Genomic DNA, 15667 nt, shown 5'->3' on the forward strand with positions numbered 1-15667 from the left:
CACAAACAACATTGCTTATTGGCTTAGCTCTGGCCAGTAGTGGGTCCCTTTTGGAGCCTGCTTTAACTGGCCCATATCTAACATGGGGCAGCTGCTGGAATCATCTCACAGAAGCCACCCCTCCAGCCCCTCACTACCAAAACCTTGCAATGTAAACCCACTACAAACTGAAACATACACAGGCATTCTGATGAAGAACTTCAAATAGGTCTGCACTTACCTGATGGTAATATAATAGGTTAACACTTAATCCATTAAAAAAAAGGAACAATATGGCATGTTGCATATATGGCAATATTTTTTGCCTCACAAGTAACCTTCCCCCCCATTGTTTAATATAGCTAGAAAAATACAAAAAATACTGAAAAAACTTCTCGTGAATTATGAGCAAGCACAGTTTGTAACATTGAAACATTGTTTCTGTTTTTTTTTTTTTTTCTTCTCTATAAAATATTGAGATCTGCAGACCTTAAAAATGAGAGTAATCATAATGCAAATTAAGATTGCTTTCTAACACCTATGCAAAATCATGATCAGTTAAAATATTCAACACTTGCAGGAAACCATCTAAATTAGAAACTAATCTGAAGATATTCACTCATGCTCACAGAAGTGCAAAAACAATAACTCTATTATGAAATGAGAAATAATTCTTCCTGGAGTTACTTTTCAGAATGTTATACACCTAGATAAAAAAAGATTGACTGATTGACTAAGCCACAATAACACATCTCTGATGCAAAAATACTAAAAAAACTTTTTAATAGTTCTAAACTTTTATTTACATCTAAAAAATAACATGTTTGGATGTCAAATTTCTCAGCAAAGGTTACATTATTTCCCTGTATCTTGATCTAAATCACTAAGCAAATTAAGCATGTGTAGTCACACATAAACCAATGAACTTCAGTCTGAAGGTTTCTTATGCAAAAATTATTTTTTGTGTTTCAATACCTTGGTCCAACGTATTCAGTGAGGAAAACTGAGTCCGAATACTATGGCAAAAAAAAATAATAAAAATCTGTGGGAATTAAAATTGCATCATAAATATGGTCATGAAGAAGATGGTTTGATGTTGTTTATGCCCAGGTAGAGATATGATCTTTATTTTCTAGAATTGATAGCTAAATGAAGATAATGCTAACTTAAAAAGCAAAATGTTGAAAGATGTGGGGAATGCTTTTAAAAAAATATATATTTTTTATCAGTTAGCTTAAAACATTAACTTATAGTTTATTCTGATTATAGATTATTGTACAAATCTAAGTAGAATGCAATCAAAGAGATTTTTGGGTGAATGAGAATCTTTTTGTTTTTTCTGCTTTTTTGTTTGTTTCAATTTAATAACAAATAATAATGAAATAAGGAAAGTAAGAATGTTAAGAAGGGAATATGGATAAATGCAATAAAGGGGAATTCATCTACGAGGGATTCAGAGAGAGAGAGAGAATATGAGGAAATTAACTGAAAGGAAAAATGCAGAAATATATGAGGAATAACAAATGCTAGAGGCGGACAGTATATTTCATATACATGGATTCACAAACTTCCATTACATTAAGTAAATGATACTGTGTTTTTGAGAATGGCTTTCTAAGGCCCTATAGTAGTAATCTGCTTTAGCAGCAGAAATTTTCTTTAAAGAAGTGTTTTGAAAGGGAAAGATAAAACAAACAAAACAAATAAACAAACAAAAAAACAGAAAAATCAAATGTAAGAGAAAATTTAGAAAAGAAAAAAAAGAAATGTTGGTTGCTAGGGAAATAGGCAATGGTATGCAGGGTTAAGAAAAATGTGATTAGACTGGAATACTGCAAAGCCTTGAGGACATTGAGGATCAATGAGTACATTAATTACAGAAGGAGACCACTTTCTTATCCATTCATTTCTTTGTATTTAAGGTAGTTTGGTATCTGACATTTAACACTGTGTTATCTTTGCTGATAATGCTTTATGTACAGCATTTTTGTACCTATATGAAGAAATTCAGTGAAAGGCATATTCAACACCAGGTCTTTTGAGGTCTTGTGCTTATTTGTTTGCTTATTCTGCCCCTATTTTCATGTAGTTATTATATTTTACAGCAAGAAATAGATATTTACTTCTCACATGAGATTCATTTCTTACCTCTTGGAAGATACCCTTTACTGAAATGTTAGGATAGTCTTGGCCAAAAGGCTTTTTTTTTTTTTTTTTTCCTTTATTATGCTTATCAATCACTTTAGCTTTTGGATTGACTAGTTACTTGAAAACTATATTAAAACTATTTGGTCTACTGTACAGTAATGTACAGTCTCTTCTGTCTGCTGAAGCTTTCACTGTACTTTTCACTACATGCTTCAACTAAATTCTCCTCTGCCTACTGAGTTCCAAGAGTGTTTGTGAAGACCCCAGGAAGACAGTGGAGAAGTAGGAAAAGGACAAGTGTTGGATTAGAGTTGAGTGAATATCTTTCTTATGAAGAAAAATATTTCACAAGATTTTGAAGGTCAGCATTAGATGTCAGACGACTGATGTCATGACTGCTTGAAGTCCTGTCCTGTAGTTTATGTTTTACAAGTCTGTAGAATATTAGATCAAGAGGGAAAAAAATTTTTTTAGGTGCCTGGGCTGCAGTGGATCCTTAGCCTTGAAGAATTATCAAAACTAAGGGGAAAAAAGAAAATAATCAGTGAGAGGATGTAATATGTTTAAATTCAGAACCTGGTAAAATAATTTATCTGGCATGAAACGGCAAGTTTATGAGTGGCTGGGCTTTCATTCTGTGCTTCTGTTCTGTGATTTTGTTGATGTCCTTCATTAAATGACTACAAGTAAGATTGCAGCGTCTGAGTGGGAACTGGGGAAAGGCTTTTAAATGAGTTCACTTGCATCTATCCACAGTAAGAAATACTCTGTATTACTGTATTACTGTGGCAAGCATTGGACAAGTATTTTTTCAGTCCAAACATCTTTCCATCATTGCTTTAATTTCCTCCTCTCTCATTGCGGTTTTTTAGAATGATCCTTTCCCTTGCCATCTCTATATCACCAAGTCTGCTGCAGCTTAAGCATATCTGAGTGGATAGCTCAGATAGCTAGAGCTCCTTTAGGTATCCACAAAAGATTGCATACAGCCTCACGGGCCACTATCCATTAGATTCGTATCATCAGAAAAAAAAAATGTTTAATGAGCTGTTCTTCAGTGAAGTCAAACATATACTCACTTTCCAGAAATAAAAGGAAGGGACAAAAAGCTTCTCTAATGACCGTGTGAAACTCTATTCCAGGACAGATATGTCCAGCGGGCCTTTTATGGTATCTTCTACAGATGTTAGGGTCATGAATGTCTTTGTAATAAGTTCTTTTGAAGCTTAAATACTGGTTAGCTTTTTGCACTGAATTGTCAGTTAAATTCCTATGGTTCCCACTGTGTGAACATGTTATGATTGTCTTTTAATTTTCAGATGTAAGAAATCTGTCAATTAGTTTTACATTAAATCCTAATAGTTGCAAAAATTCAGATTATTTTTTCCAAATTCTATGATCAGTGTATAAAATCCTTGGAGTTTTCATGCAAGCATTCGTAAGAGTCAGACAAAATAAAAAATAAAAAGGAGTGGTTTATTTCATTTTTTTCTTCTTAGACGTTATTTTAAAGTCACCAACACTTTAATTATATTGCTTTTTAAGAAGCAGCCTTACTAGCACTTAAAAATAAATAACAGTGAAATCACAGAAGTCTATAGTTCAAAAATCATACTGTTTTTCTAATATTGCTGCTTCAGTAATTCTGAAAGAGCTCTATACACAAATGTTGCCTAATTCACATTATCTTTTGAAGGTCTTTATTTACACAAAGCAAAACACTTCAAGATTGATATTAACTGCCTTTCAAAACAAGATATTTTTAATACTTTGCAAAATTAATCTTGGAATAATGACCTCAAAACCATATTCTTACTTTTTTTTTTTTAACTTAAATAATGCATAATATTATTTCTTATATATATATATATATACATAGTAATTGGAAATTCTATTTCCTAGATCTAACCATCTGTGTATAAATAGCATGCTACTTCTTCTTCCTGGTAAGATAATTGATAATTTTTTTTCTGTGTTGAGTCAGATGTGGTTAAAATTCTTCCTGCTGCTCTGTATTTTTAAAACAGAGGTGGACTAATTGGGGTGTACTTTATATCTAGATGTATATTTTACAGTTTGAATTAGACTTCTAACTACACTAAAATGGTGATTTTTGAAAGATAACAAGTTCTTCATGGAAAAGGGTGGTTAGGCAAAGGAACTGCCCAGGGAGGTGGTACAGGTGCCATCCCTGGTGCCATATTTAAGGATATGTGGTGGACGTGTTAGTGTTAGGTTGATGGTTGGACTAGATGATCTTAAGCATATATTTTGCACCCTGAATAATTCTTTGATTCTATGATTCTACAAATGACTAGTATACAAAGTGCTGGCCTAAAGTTTTGAGGCATATTAGAAAAATATGCTATATGAAATTCAACATTACTTAAAGAAAATTATACACCTGTCTCCAATGTTTTATTCATTTCACAAATTTAATTAAAACTGGGAATTCTAAGAATCAATATAACCTTGAACATTTGACAATTTGGACATATTTTTAGCAGTTATTCACAACTTATTTATTTATTTATTTATTTATTTATTTTTATATATTTTTTTTTCCTCTAGCGGCTGCCAGTTTGTGTAGACAGCACAAGTATTATGGAATTGTCTGGAATCAAATATTAATGTACTCACAAGGGCTTCCCATAGTATGGTAATATGGCAGTCTCCAGGGTTTGCAGCTCTTATGAAAAATCTAATTACACTTCTCTGTTTTGAACAGCCTAAATCAAGACTAGATCAGCAGTGTTTCAAAACTTTCAAATGTTAGAACATATAAATACCTAATTTTTCCTTAGGTGTTTTAAATACTAAAATACTTTAAATAAATGGTTGATATAAGCATTGAACAGGTTAGACAACAGACTGGAGCAGAAAAAAAAATTAGAAATATTTGATTTTCTTAAGACTAAAAGGTACTATATTGAAATGTCTTTGGATACTAACATTTCACAACATTTTCTTCCTAGTATCTCAACAGTAAAATAAACTTTTCTTGAGCTGCACTTTGTGATAAAACTGCTGAAAGAAACATCTGCTCAACAGTTGTAATTTTCCCACTGTGGAACGCTCTATATTATGTCATCTTTTCTCTCCCATAAAAAGTTAATTTTTATGTCTAAATCTTTGTCTTCTGACATGTCTAGCATGTCTGTTACAAGCCTTGGGCTGTATTGAAATCTGAATTCATGGCATAAACATATTTTTTGAAAAGAGAAACAACAAAGTATGGAACAGTGTAGGATGATCCCAGGAATTTTATAAGCTGTAGGAAAAACATTCATATTCAATTTCACTATAAGAAAGTACACTTATAGTAATAAAAAACATTTATAACAGATGGATTAATACATGGAAATCCTGTATATTCAGTACTGAGTGTGTATATACCGTGACTTCTAATTCTTTATGTTGGTTAATGTTTTGTTAATGTATATCTGTGTAGCTCTTAGATCTACCATAAATCTTCCAGAGGTCTGTGTAAAGGATACAATCTAAAGATTCAGAAATGTTTTGATATAAGCTGATACATCTCTTAGGTCTAATCTCTGTGTTACAAAAATCTTGGCAACAAAAAATCAAGCTTCTTGTTAGCTGCTGAAGTAGTTAGAAGGATCATGAAGGATCTTGTTCCTTTCAGTAAAGGAGAAAGGGCTACATGCTTGGTAGCACACCTCCATGCTCTTCAGGGATGTATTCTGACACTGGGTAGCATGACAGATCAGCAAAACTGAAGTAACGTGTTCAGCAATCTCACAGTCTCTGTAGGATATAGACTTTTTATACTAAGAAGTGTGAAGTTGGCATTTTAGAATTCCAAACTGGAAGGCCTTGGGAATTAACTCCGGAGCTGACTATAGCCAGCATATACAGAGATGCATAAACAGGAATTCTGCACAGCACATTTTACTAAACTGTGCACGTTCAAAATGGGCCCTGAGATATGTGGTCACAGTAAGATGAAATCTTCTGTAACATTTAGTAATGGTGGTAAAAGATTTTCCATCCATAAAACATGTAAAACTTTTAAACAGATTAGTAGTTTGAGATTCTATTCCTCATAGAAACATTCTCTTCTATGCACAATTACTGTTTTATACTAAATACCAGTCTTCTCTGTTGCAGCTGAAAGAGGTGTTTTATTCAAGAAGCATAGCTATTTATTCTTATGCATTACTCCTTGGCCTTTTCATAGCTGCTGTGGGGAATAAGAGTGGCTGATAGCGGCATCTTTCTTCTTTTTCTGTAACGTGTTTCTCAGGTTGGTAGCCATCAGTGGCAATGATGTTCTCAATGAGATTTTTTTTTGAGATTGTCTCAATGACATTGCTCAAAAATAGTATCACATTCTTGCGATTTACATTTGCCTTATGAAATAGAAATACCTCAACATAATGCAGAAGTGGTAGCCAGGACAATGCTGCTATCATTGTTCCCCTCTCCTAGGTAAATTTTCCAGCTTCCATTTTACCAGATACAACATAGCATGCTATATGAAATTGGAAGATCTTGCTATGCAGTCAGGAGCAAATCAGTCAAATTTTGGGTAATTACTAGTTTCATTTATTTGTCATTTTTAATAAAAAAAGGGCAAGTTGTAACTAATATCTGTCCAACTGTGTGAGTATTGAGTGCATGCAGATTGATCTTTTTCCCTTCTGTCATTTAGGTTTCTCTACAACAGTGGAATTTCTGTATGAATTACAATATCAGTCAAATGAAATTAAATCTCAGCTTGAATCTTTAGTTGGTATGCATCTGATTCAAAGAGAACGGGATCCAGAATCTGGAATTATAACGCTGATATTTAATATAGTGTTTGCACCTAACAAACCAATGAGGTAAGTCCCTGCTCCTTATTACTAATTGAAAATGCAATAAGATTCAGTCTGATCACTACCTCCCTACACTGTTTTCCTCACTTTTTTTTTCACCTCTGAAATTTATTATTTTAAGTTTTCTCACTTACTGCTTCTCATTATGATAACTTTGATATTAAAACCTATAGTATTTATTTTTAATGCCTGCTAGATGATTCTGTTGGCTTATTGCTTTAGTCTCTGTGTGCATCAATTTACTTATAAGCATTAGAGTATTGACAGTATTATGATTTCCAATGAAAATTAATTGTTCTCAACATTCATGGAATGCATACAGACTAGGTGGCTTGTCAGTTTTGATAAACTTTCCTAGACAAGCATTTTACATGTTCTTTGGTTGCATGGGATGGCTGAATTTGAAAATGAGTCTCTACTGCCCTAGTAACAATGGTAGTCTACAGAAAAAATATTACCTTGTGATAGACCTCTCTAAGAAGAAACTGAAAGAGATCCTTTTGAAGAGAGAGAAAAATTGCACCTTTCTTTGGAAGCAGTCAAGTGGGTACAGGACTAAACTAGAAAGAAGCTTGCCCAAACATGCAATAAATTCAGAGGTCAACATTACCAGGGAGAGCAAGCAGTAGTCCCTGCTTGCTCTCCACAGTTGTGTATACAGAGAAGGTATTTTTATGAGTCAGGATGGAACAGTGTTTGTGGTAGTCCACAAGGTTATTGAAATTAAGAACAAACCTTTAAGGAAGACTATCCACCCACTCCACACAGTATTGTTGTGTCAGAGGGGAGATTAATTTTGAAACCTTTTTGTCTTCTACTCTACCCTTTTTTGTGTGTTTTGTTGTTGTTGTGGTTGTGTTGTTGTTTTGTTTGTGAGTGTTTTTGTTTGGATGGTTTTGGTTTTGTTTGTTTTTAATCTTTATGTACTTGAGAACTATAAGGGTTGGTGTAGAGTACTGAAAGACTGTAGCTAAATTATTTTTTTCATCATCAGAATCTAGAGTACATTAGTACATCAGAATCTACAGAGTACTTAGTACATACTAAGACAGATCTATTTAAATATAATATGAACAGCTAACATGTTCTGCATTTAATTCTCCTCTAACACCACAACAACTAAAGAATAACAAGTAAACCAAATTGAGTAGTATTTGTGTAACCCAATGGAGTAAACAGAAGAATCATATTTCTTAGCTGTGCCCATCATTTTGTTTTCATATTATGTCTTTTTTTCTTTTGCTCTACATACTTTTTTTTCTTTTGCCTACATTACAGTCAAAGGGTGACAGATACTTACTAAACCATGTAAAATTAAGAACATACTCCATTTTAAATCCATTTGTATTTTCATTTTTCTATAGTATTGTTCTGCACACTTGAAGATTATTTTGGGTATTATTTTACTGAGTATATGTTTTATAATAAAATTAATGTTTTTTGTTTGAAATTTTAAGAAATGAAGGAACTCTAGTAGTACACTGCACTACAGGAGGTATTTGGAAGTTTCCAATGCTGTTCATTGCTACAGAGCCAGAAGTGGATGATGTCATCAACATTGAAGCAATTGGCCTAAATAAGGAATCTATTGTTGATTTTAAGCTTACAAGCCAGACAAGGTAAAATATTTATGATGAAGCATTTATGTAGTTTTCTGTAGATTAAATTCACACTCAAAACAGATCTGGGAAACAGAAGCATACCTGAACTGCATCTATTTCAGTAATATGTCATTACTTTCAAGTGCTGCATTGTATAACTAGCAAATGGGATATTGAAGCTATACTGTAAGAAGCACAAATATGCTGCATATTAGTCCCTTAAGAGAAAAATTGTGGAATAGATCCAAATGTTTTTGTTTTAAGTAAGGTTTTGCCCTAAAATGCTTTTCAGTGTAAAGTATGGAACACAATGCTAAGGAAGGTGTGACAAGATATTAAAGGCTTGCTATTAAATGCTTAATGCTTTCATTAATGGATTGTTTTTCAAAGTACTTTATACTTCAAGCAAGTTAAAAACAATTCTTTGCATTATGCTTTATTTTATTTATTTTATTTTATTTTATTTTATTTTATTTTATTTTATTTTATTTTATATTTTATTTTATTTATTTTTAATGTGCAGTTCTTTTGAAGGCATTCCTGTTTTATTATGTACAGATATTATGAATTCATCTGTACCCTGCCCTTTCACTGCATAACATTGTCAGATTCATCACTGCTTTGTTACTGGTCTACATATACTATTTAAAAGTTCTGCAGAAATATCTGTTAACAGAATTTTCAAATACATTTCATCATTTTCTTAGCATTTCCTAACGTTGTAGAGAACCCATAGTGTTATTTGTATACAGCAGGAAGTCAATGAATAAAACGTGTGTTTTTAATAAGTAAGTTTTAAATAGTAAACAGTGAACCTGAAAGACAGTCATGATGCTTAAAATCAAACTAGTTCATGAATTTTTATTTCTTTTGGTCATTACTTTTTTTTTTTTTGTTTTTATTTTTTTTCCTTTTTACCGTACATCTAGAAAGCTGTGGTGGTTTTACTCAGCTGGGCAGCCACCTGTTCTCTCACTCCCCTTCCTCAAAGGGAAAGGGGAGAGAATATGAAAAAAAGGTCTCACGGGTTGAGATAAGGACAGGGAGATCACTTAAAAATTGTTGCTATGGGCAAAACAGACACAGTGTAGGGAGATTAGTAAAATTTATTGCCTATTATTAACAAGCTAGAGCAATGAGAAACAAAGAAAAACTAAAACCACCTTCCCCCCATCCACCCTCTTCCACCTCCTCCCCTTAAGCAGGGCAGGGAAATGGGGGAATGGGGGCTGCGGTCAGTCCCTGATGCTTCATCTCCACTGCTTCTTCATGGTCACTCCCTGCCCCTGCTCCCCATGGGGTCCCTCCCACGGGATGCCGTCCTTCCCGAATTGAGCCTGCGGGGGCTGCCCACAGGCAGCAGCTCTTCAAGCACTGCTCCCACACGGCTCCGTCCCACGGGGTCCATCCATCCCCCAGGAGCAAACTGCTCCAGCACGGGTCCCCCACGGGTGGGCGGCAGCTCCCCCCAAACCCCCTGCTCCTGCTCCATGGTCTGCAGCTCCGGCCTGGGGCCTGCTCCTGCGGGGGCTCTCCATGGGCCGCAGCCTCCTCCAGGCCACATCCACCTGCCTCACGGGGGCTCCTCCACCCATGGGGGGGCTGCAGCGTGGAGATCTGCTCCATGTGGGACCCATGGGCTGCAGGGGGACAGCCTGCTCCACCAGGGGCCTCTCCACAGGCCGCAGGGGAACTGCTGCTGCCTGCCTGGAGCATCTCCTGCCATCCTTCTGCACTCACCTGGAGGTCTGCAGGGCTGCTCTCACTCCTCTCTAAAGGATTGAGATTATTATTATTTTTAATTTTTTCCCTTTCTTAAATCTGCTCTCCCAGAGGTGCAAACAACATTAACTATTTGCTTGGCTCAGGCCAACAGTGGGTCCCCTTTTGGAGCCGATTGAAACTCGCCGTTACTTAACACGGGGCAGCTGCTGGATTCTTCTCACAGAAGCCATTCCTCCAGCCCACTGCTACCAAAACCTTGCTATGTAAACCCACTACAAAAGCATGCCAAATATACTGATGGATAAGTAATTTTCATGGTAGATACATGATTTTGAAGCGTCCCCAGCAAGAAGTGTCTTTGGTTCTATCACACTTTTTAAAGAGCTTATTTCCAAAAGCTGTGCACCTGAGATGGACTGTTCCAGCTTTTAGATGGCTTTCAGTTTTGATAATTACTGAGGACTCTGAAAAAGGCTACTATCACAGTGTTCAAGGTAACTGCTTCAATAGAATGGGCTGTTTCAGGAATAAAAATGAAGCAATTACTCTGGCAATACTGTAAACTCCTGGTAGGTGTTTGATAGTAGCGAAGAGAGCTAATGTTCTCTAAAAAAGGTATTATAAAGCCTGAGTCATTATAGTTATATAAAGAAGGAGCCATGATGGAACACAAATTTTCTTTTTCCCTTAAACAAATTTCAAATTTATTTTACATAAGAAGTATTTCTCCAGTATGTTTCAAAGACAAAACATAAAACTTGCATGTAGTGAATATATTCCATATTGAAAATAGTGTGAACAACTGCTCTGTGAGATTTATATGTTTTATCTTACCCTTGATTTGCTTAGGATCTTTTTGATGGTGGAAGTTTTGTTACAGAAATAGAACACTGAGCCAAACAAAATGTGGCGTACAGGATCTGCAGTTTAAAAGCAATTACATAAGAAACCTGTATATTACAGGTGTAATTTAATGCTCGAATAACTCAAATGACTTAGATTAAAAAGAAAACAGAAATATTGAAATGTGTTTTAAAGTTTCAGTTGAGGTATAGAGTGCCATTCTTTAAGTCTTCCTGAAAAAATGGTCACTCCGTTGAAGTAAAAAATTAGTAACCCATTCCCATAAAGAAGCAGTTCTAGTATGTAAAAGAGGTGTCCTATACACCTCTGTTGCCCCTATCTCCCCTGTCTCCAACCCACTCCCTTCTCTCCCCCCAGTGACTCTCTGTCTTTATTTCTTACGATAGATAGTGCCTCATGGCACTTGTTCATTGAGAGTAACTGGCAGGGGAAACGGAGACAGTTTTCTAAGTAACCTGCTAGAAAAAAATATATATTTTTTGCTGTGTCTTTTTCCCCCTCTGCTATTTGCTACTTACAGGATAGAGTTATTGCATTGGCTTCACTTATAAAACTTCTGCATCTTTTGGGGGTGGTAGGTTGCATAGTGATGCAACAACAACAAAAATAAATTTGAGAACCACAGACGAAATAAAGGCTTAATATCTTAATAAGGACAGATTAAAATTCTCATTTATATACCAATTCAAATGGTCCACAGAGTACCGTTGGTGGCTACTGCAAAGGTATGAAGCCAATGGTTTTAGCTTTCTTTTCTATACAGCTGCTGCAATTGAAATGTAGTCTTCTTTTAATTTCACTTCTCCCCAGCAAAATTTAAACTTGTATGAAGTATTTTGGAGTAAATTAATGATTTCCCAACTTACCCATAGCCGCATTTGGTGTAGCTGCTTCACAAATAATTAAAAGTTACAAATGAGTTGCTCTGCTGTTCACAATGATCTACGATAATGAAAGCTCTGAGTCCATGCAAATAGTACACATGCCTCCAATGAGCAACATCTGCATCAATAACTAACAACAGACACTGAGAATGCATCTATACAGTTTTGCTGTATGAAAAATAAAAATCATATATATTTTTAAAAACTGTCTACACATTTGACAGTTAACCTTTCTTGGTATTTGTCATAAATGTAGGTTTAATTCAATACCAGCTGAAATCTTTTGGCAACATTTCCGCAGAGGTAATTGGCTTTGATACAAACCTCTAATATTTGTTTTATCATTAATGTTTGTCTTAGTAATAAATGTATTATTGAATGACAATGATTTATGGATTGTCAACAGTATAAACCAAAAAGAATAGACAAAATGTTTTCCCCATAAGTAAAAGTTGAAGAAACTTGTTTGATATCCAGTTCAAATTATTGTTGTTTTATTTCTATACTGGTCTGTGAAACTGAAACACAGGATAAGTTTTCTGAAATTGATGCTTATGTTTAAGCAAAGTGTCCTTTCTGTATTTGTTTTATTGAAAATAAATTCTTAATATACTTTTAATAAATTTTATTGTATGGGGATCATTACTATTTTATTAATACAAAACTGTTTTCTTGAGAATATTTACTACTTTGTATTTCAGTACAGCGGTGTTTTGACAGTTGGATGTTATTTCTTCACATTTAAATAGTGGTATGCAGCTACAGCAGAATGCTACCATATACATATGAACAATATGTTCACTTGATTTTTTTTTTTTAAATTACATTAATTCTGAATGTTTAGTCAAGATGATGGATAATTATCTCTTGCCCTTTCTATCTGCTTATTTCTCACATAAAGAGCCTCCTTTCACCAATGTAATTCTAGCTTTCCACGTGATTGTTCTAATCATATGTCATTTCCCATATCCAGTATCTGTCCTTCCACCCCAGCCGCTCATTCCAATCTTGTGTTTACCACAAACAGGGTATTTGCTACATTAAGGCAAGTTCTCCAGTGAACTCAAAGTATGCTTCAGAAAAATATACTTAGGCATTTAGGAAAAATATATTTAGGAATTTAGGATTTAGAATAACTGTATATGAAGACTTAGTTATCTTAGTTATCTTACCTACATTTCATATTTTGAACACCATTATGGATATTTTCCTTACTTCATCTATGAACATTTCCTAGTACACAGAAAAAAACGTTCAATAAAAAAAAATAAATCCTTTATCAAACAACATAAATTTTAATGTTGACTGAAGAATAGTGAGCAACCGATTTTTTTTTTCTGTACCATTCCTAATTGCAAAGGAAAAGCAAAAAAGTTAGAACTTTGAGAAATATTTCTATATTACTATAATCATGGCTTTATTTCATTAGGATTACCATGAGCTAGGATTATGTATGCTGCAACAAAATGCATTCATCAAGTTCTCAGTACACTCACCCTTGCCCTCCCTTTTAAGTTGCTGTGCACATTACAGGCTTGGATGCCTACATCAGCCCCCTCGTTACCAAGTTCTGTGAAATTCTACCATTATTTTAGAGAATTCTTTTTCTTAGTATCTCCCACATAGTGTCAGCTGCAAAATATAAAAGTTAATTGAGCTCCATTTTGGAGTCTCAACGTAGACTGATAGAAAATATTAACAATACAGCAGTTATAATCATCCTTCTTGACAGTACAATACCTGGCATTTAACACATTTAGCCAGGAGCTGTGTCTAGCCGTGGGACCTGGACCTCTTCAAGCCAGAAAAGTCAGTTCATCTATTTGCATGCATAGTACTCCTGGGTAGAATGGAAATGAGACAGAAATCTTAACATGTTGTGAAGATAAAAATTCTAGCTCCTGCTTTGATTTTACAACATGTGCACAGCAGAAGTGATGTAATAGCTAGTAAAACATTCGCTGACAGTTACTTGTCATGCACTATTTCTTGTATTTTTGAAAGTCCTTTGATTTTGAAGCAGTATTTCTTAAGCTATATAGTTATAATTGGAGTTAAATCTTTTCTGATGTCCAGAGGTCAGGATTTAGAGTGGTCAATTAAACCAGAGTTGCTTGTGACACATAAAAGAACCAATTTTGATGAATGATGAGGGTCTCTTTTTTTTTATTAATAGTCACTATTTTTAGAAGAGAAATCATCTAGCTCATGCCAACTATCACTAATAATTTTATAGAATTTGATAACTGTATATAGTGACATTTCTTGTGACATCCAACAGATGTTAACTACAAGTGACAACAAGTTTATTTAGGATAAAATATTTTTGGAAGCTTGTTGCAACATTTTCAAATGGGATTTCTATCCTTTGTTTCATTAAGAAGTCATACACTACAAATTAAGAGGTTATGTTATTTTTCTTTTATTTTCTTTTATTTAAAAAATACATTTTATCTGTGGGTTGTTTTTAAGCTATAGTTTGCATAATACTGATTTTGTAAAATAATAAATTTCTGTAGGAATAATTTACTGCTTCTCTAGTTTGAGGAAGAGGTAAGTAAATATTAAAGTTATTTTGAGTCTTAGTTTAATGAAGACCTATATTTTTAGTTTTGCTGTGCCCATTTATTTTATAGGCTTTTGCAGTGAGATCTCTATGGGATTATAAATTTTAAGGTTTTATTTATTTGAAGACTTAAAGTGTTATTCACTACTAGTTTACTAATTTAAAAATTATTTAAAAATGAGAGCACTGATGAGCATGAACTGCTATTTAAACTACTATGAAGTAAAGATTAAAGGAGTAATTATAAATGTGTCTATTAAATACTAACTCAATTTCCACTCTTCCTGTTGCCATGATTTCATTGTCCAATTATTATTTAAATTCAAATTACTATTCACTCTTGTTCATTATTTGAATAAGGGGAGAGGGCATATTATCTGACAGCAATATAAAACTGTTGACTATAGTTATGGAACACAAAGGTGGGAAGACAAATTTACTTCCTCTGGCTTGTATGGCCTCTACGCTTGTATTTACTAATTCCTTTGTGCTTGATTCTTATGTGTTTTCAAAACTCTGCATATCATTAAACTTTATCGCATATGTTAGTATCTGCCACTCTTGCGTTAAACAAAAGCCTTCTTGTAAAAATATAGAAAGTCTCATCACTGTCTTTCATGGCTGTGAAATGAGAAGCCAAACGTTAACTCCAGAGTGGTTTCACCTGAAGCAGTAATCAAAGAGAAAAGGAGGAATTAATTTTTAATTATTTTAGGCCACGAAATTATTAATTTTTAATTATACACTAAACACACAGACACTGAAAAGAATAATGTCTGAAATTCAGTGCTATTCTGGGAACTTTATGTCCAGCTTTTTCTGTACAAGAGAAAATGACAATGACAAGCAATTTGCTTATGCTAGCAAGTTACCCAGGGTGCCAGATCATATTCCCAATGTGAACATCAGTGAAAACACTGTTTTTGTTTTTCTTGAGAAGCCATCTTTAGATATACTTTTAACACACACAAAAAAAAAAAGAAAAAAAAAGAAAAAAAAAAAGATTTATCAGTAGAGGCACTGTGAAAGGTTCCTGTTTCTGAATGTGCATGAATAGAA

The 15667-nt window shown here is 34.1% G+C and overlaps 1 protein-coding gene across 1 annotated transcript in view; it reads left to right on the plus strand.

Moving 5' to 3' along the window:
- The window catches only part of CFAP47 (cilia and flagella associated protein 47), a 296518-nt gene that overhangs the window by 260493 nt on the left and 20358 nt on the right, over nt 1-15667 (plus strand). The window contains exons 61-62 of the mRNA XM_068686651.1: nt 6803-6974; nt 8426-8587. Of these exons, the coding sequence (XP_068542752.1) occupies nt 6803-6974; nt 8426-8587 (334 nt within the window). The remainder of the gene's footprint in view (nt 1-6802; nt 6975-8425; nt 8588-15667) is intronic.

The sequence above is a fragment of the Anas acuta genome, chromosome 1, assembly GCF_963932015.1.
Source record: "Anas acuta chromosome 1, bAnaAcu1.1, whole genome shotgun sequence".
In the NCBI taxonomy this organism is placed as follows: domain Eukaryota; kingdom Metazoa; phylum Chordata; class Aves; order Anseriformes; family Anatidae; genus Anas; species Anas acuta.